Genomic DNA, 2,468 nt, shown 5'->3' with positions numbered 1-2,468 from the left:
CTCAGGAAGGGCCCACCTGCTCATTCGCTCTCAAGTGACAGTAACCAACGGGGCTTCGGCATGGACCCTCTGTGCGTCAGTGATCTGTGCAGACGGCAGCCTCGCAAGGCTCTAGTGACAGCATTGTTCTGTGTGAGGTGAGGGGTCGCCTGTGGTCACCGCAGCGCCAGCTGGGCAGCCACCTTCTCCGTGGGCATCAGAGTGGACCTAACCGTGCTCCCCGGAGCCTCCGGTCCCCTGCACGGTCCTGACGGCACGGCATCCGCTCTGGCCCTTTCTGTCCCTGCCGCACAGCAGGGTGAGCAGAGGGAGCCTGGCTCTGGGACTGTCACCATCCACCTGGCCTGCCGGTATGGGTTCTCTTCCTTCATATGCGATGGTGCAGACCTCTGTCCGGCTTCTGCGCGTGGTGCCCACAGCGCCAGGCTGTCCATGCTCCCCTCCCCGCTCCAGCGTGAATCTGACACCCGCCCCCAGGTGACACGAGGGTTCTGGCCCAGGCTTCCCTTCCCAAGGGACCCACAGACAGCATGGGAGCCCCCGAGGAGCCTGGCCCTTCTGAGACGTCCCTGGTGGGGGGTGGACCTGTACCAGGAGTCGGAGCTCTGCGGTGGCTGTCACCCTCCTCTGGGAGGCGGGCCACCCCCGTGCCAGCTTCGGGGCCCAAAAGAGCAGAGCACGGCTTCCTACACGGGGCCCCGTCCTCGTCCGGCCCGTCCGGGAGGCACAGAAGCCACCTGGCAGCTCTCACTGCCCACAGACCTGCCTCCCGCTTTACTGGGCTTCCTATTAAAGGCTGTGTGGCCTCGGACTGTTTGAGGCCAGGTAAAGCTGTCCCTGCCTTACTCGGGCTTGAGGGCGAGCTGGGGGTGGGGACAGGGCTAGGTGAGTCACCACCATTAAAAATAGCCACCAGGTACGCCATGGTTTGAGCCCAGGTCTCAGCTGGGACCTTGCTGTCCTCAAGGCCCAGCCGTCTGGCCAGCCTGGGCTCCAACCCCGGCCTCCGTCCCCAGCCTCTAGCCCCGGCCTCCAGCCCTGGCCTCTGTCCCCAGCCTTCGTCCCCGGCCTCCATCCCCAGCCTCCAGCCCCCAGCTCCTTTGAGCTGCCTACAGCCTGAGGTCGGCAGGGCTCCAGGAAGACCTGGGGGCCAGGCCAGCAGACCGTGTGTGCGAAGGGCCCAGGCTGGTTGTGCATGTGTGTGTGGTGTGTCTGTCACTGTTGCATCAGCTGATGAGTGAGCCTGCTGGTCTCGAGGGAGCTGTTTCCTGGAGATCCCATGAAACAAAACTGGAAACCACAACATGGGCCTCTGAGCTCGCGGCTGCAGAGCTGTCTCTGCACAAAGCTGAACCCGTCCCCCATCTTGACTCGAGTCCCAGCCAAGCCCACCTCCTCGGGTTTGCTGCCCATGGGTCGGGCTCCTGCCCGCAGCTCTGGGCAGCTGTGTGCTGAGGCCTCACAGGCCACCCCCTCTCGGGAAGCCCTTCTCGGGGCTCTGGCTCGCCCTGCTAGCAGAGGGGACTCCGGAGGCTCAGAGCCACCTGCTCCCCAGGGGGTGGGGTACAGGGGGTGGAACAGCCAAAGGCTGGGTCTGGCTTGAAGGATGGAGTTCCAGGGGCGCGGGAAACCCGCCCCCACCCCTCTCCTCCCAGCCTCTGAGACAGTTTGAGAAATTCATTCCTCAGGTTTATTGTGCGAGTCACAAGCGGCGTTTGTTGATCAGTCCTATGTCACGATGCACGAGACCACCAGATTCTTTCTTAAAGCAGCCGTCAGAGTGGGGATGGTGGTCCCAGGGGTCCGGGGCAGGGGTGGGGCGGGGCAGGGCAGGAGAGAGAGAAGGGAATGGCCTTCCAGATGGGTTTTGTTTCCCGCTTTGGCCTAAAGCGAGTCCTGGCGGCCCGCTGATTAGAAAGGCAGGGCTGGACTGGGCGTGGGTGGGCGCGCACGGACCGCGGGCCTCTGGGGGCTTTTCAGGGGTGGGGGGCTTCCCTAACACTCCTCCTCGCCCCAGTCAGGAGCTTCCCGGTGACATGGGGTCTTTGGTGCTCTTGGAGTCGCTTCCCAGAGCAGGTGCTCAAGCGCCATTTCTGTTCTATCAAGGAGAGGTCACGTCGTGCTTAACTGGACGCCTCCTGGCTCAGCATTTCCCTGGTTCTCTCTTGAACACTAAATATCGGGGGATGCTGGCCCCTCAGACAGACCTGGGTCTGGGGACGAAGCATAAACGAGGGAGGGACATAGCCACGCCTGTGGGTGCGACACCTCTGGCCTTTTCCTCACCGGCTCCCGCCCTGTCTCCCTCCCGCCGGCAGATTGGGACGAGTGCGCCGACGGACTGGAGCATGACTGCTCAGCGGCCGCCCAGTGCATCAACCTGGAGGGCTCCTACACCTGCCGCTGCCTGACGGCCAGGGACGCCAACCCCTCCCGAGCAGGCCGGGCCTGTGCTGGTGTGTCCCCAC

General features: G+C 64.0%; 1 protein-coding gene across 1 annotated transcript in view; it reads left to right on the top strand.

Moving 5' to 3' along the window:
- UMODL1 (uromodulin like 1) overlaps window positions 1–2,468 on the top strand; it is a 49,746-nt gene that overhangs the window by 26,830 nt on the left and 20,448 nt on the right. The window contains exon 11 of the mRNA XM_006916766.1: window positions 2,319–2,456. Coding sequence (XP_006916828.1) covers window positions 2,319–2,456 — 138 coding nt within the window. The remainder of the gene's footprint in view (window positions 1–2,318; window positions 2,457–2,468) is intronic.

Source organism: Pteropus alecto, unplaced genomic scaffold, assembly GCF_000325575.1.
Source record: "Pteropus alecto unplaced genomic scaffold, ASM32557v1 scaffold97, whole genome shotgun sequence".
Lineage (NCBI taxonomy): Eukaryota > Metazoa > Chordata > Mammalia > Chiroptera > Pteropodidae > Pteropus > Pteropus alecto.
The sequence above is the reverse complement of the archived record's forward strand: the minus strand, read 5'-3'. Positions and strand labels throughout refer to the sequence as shown.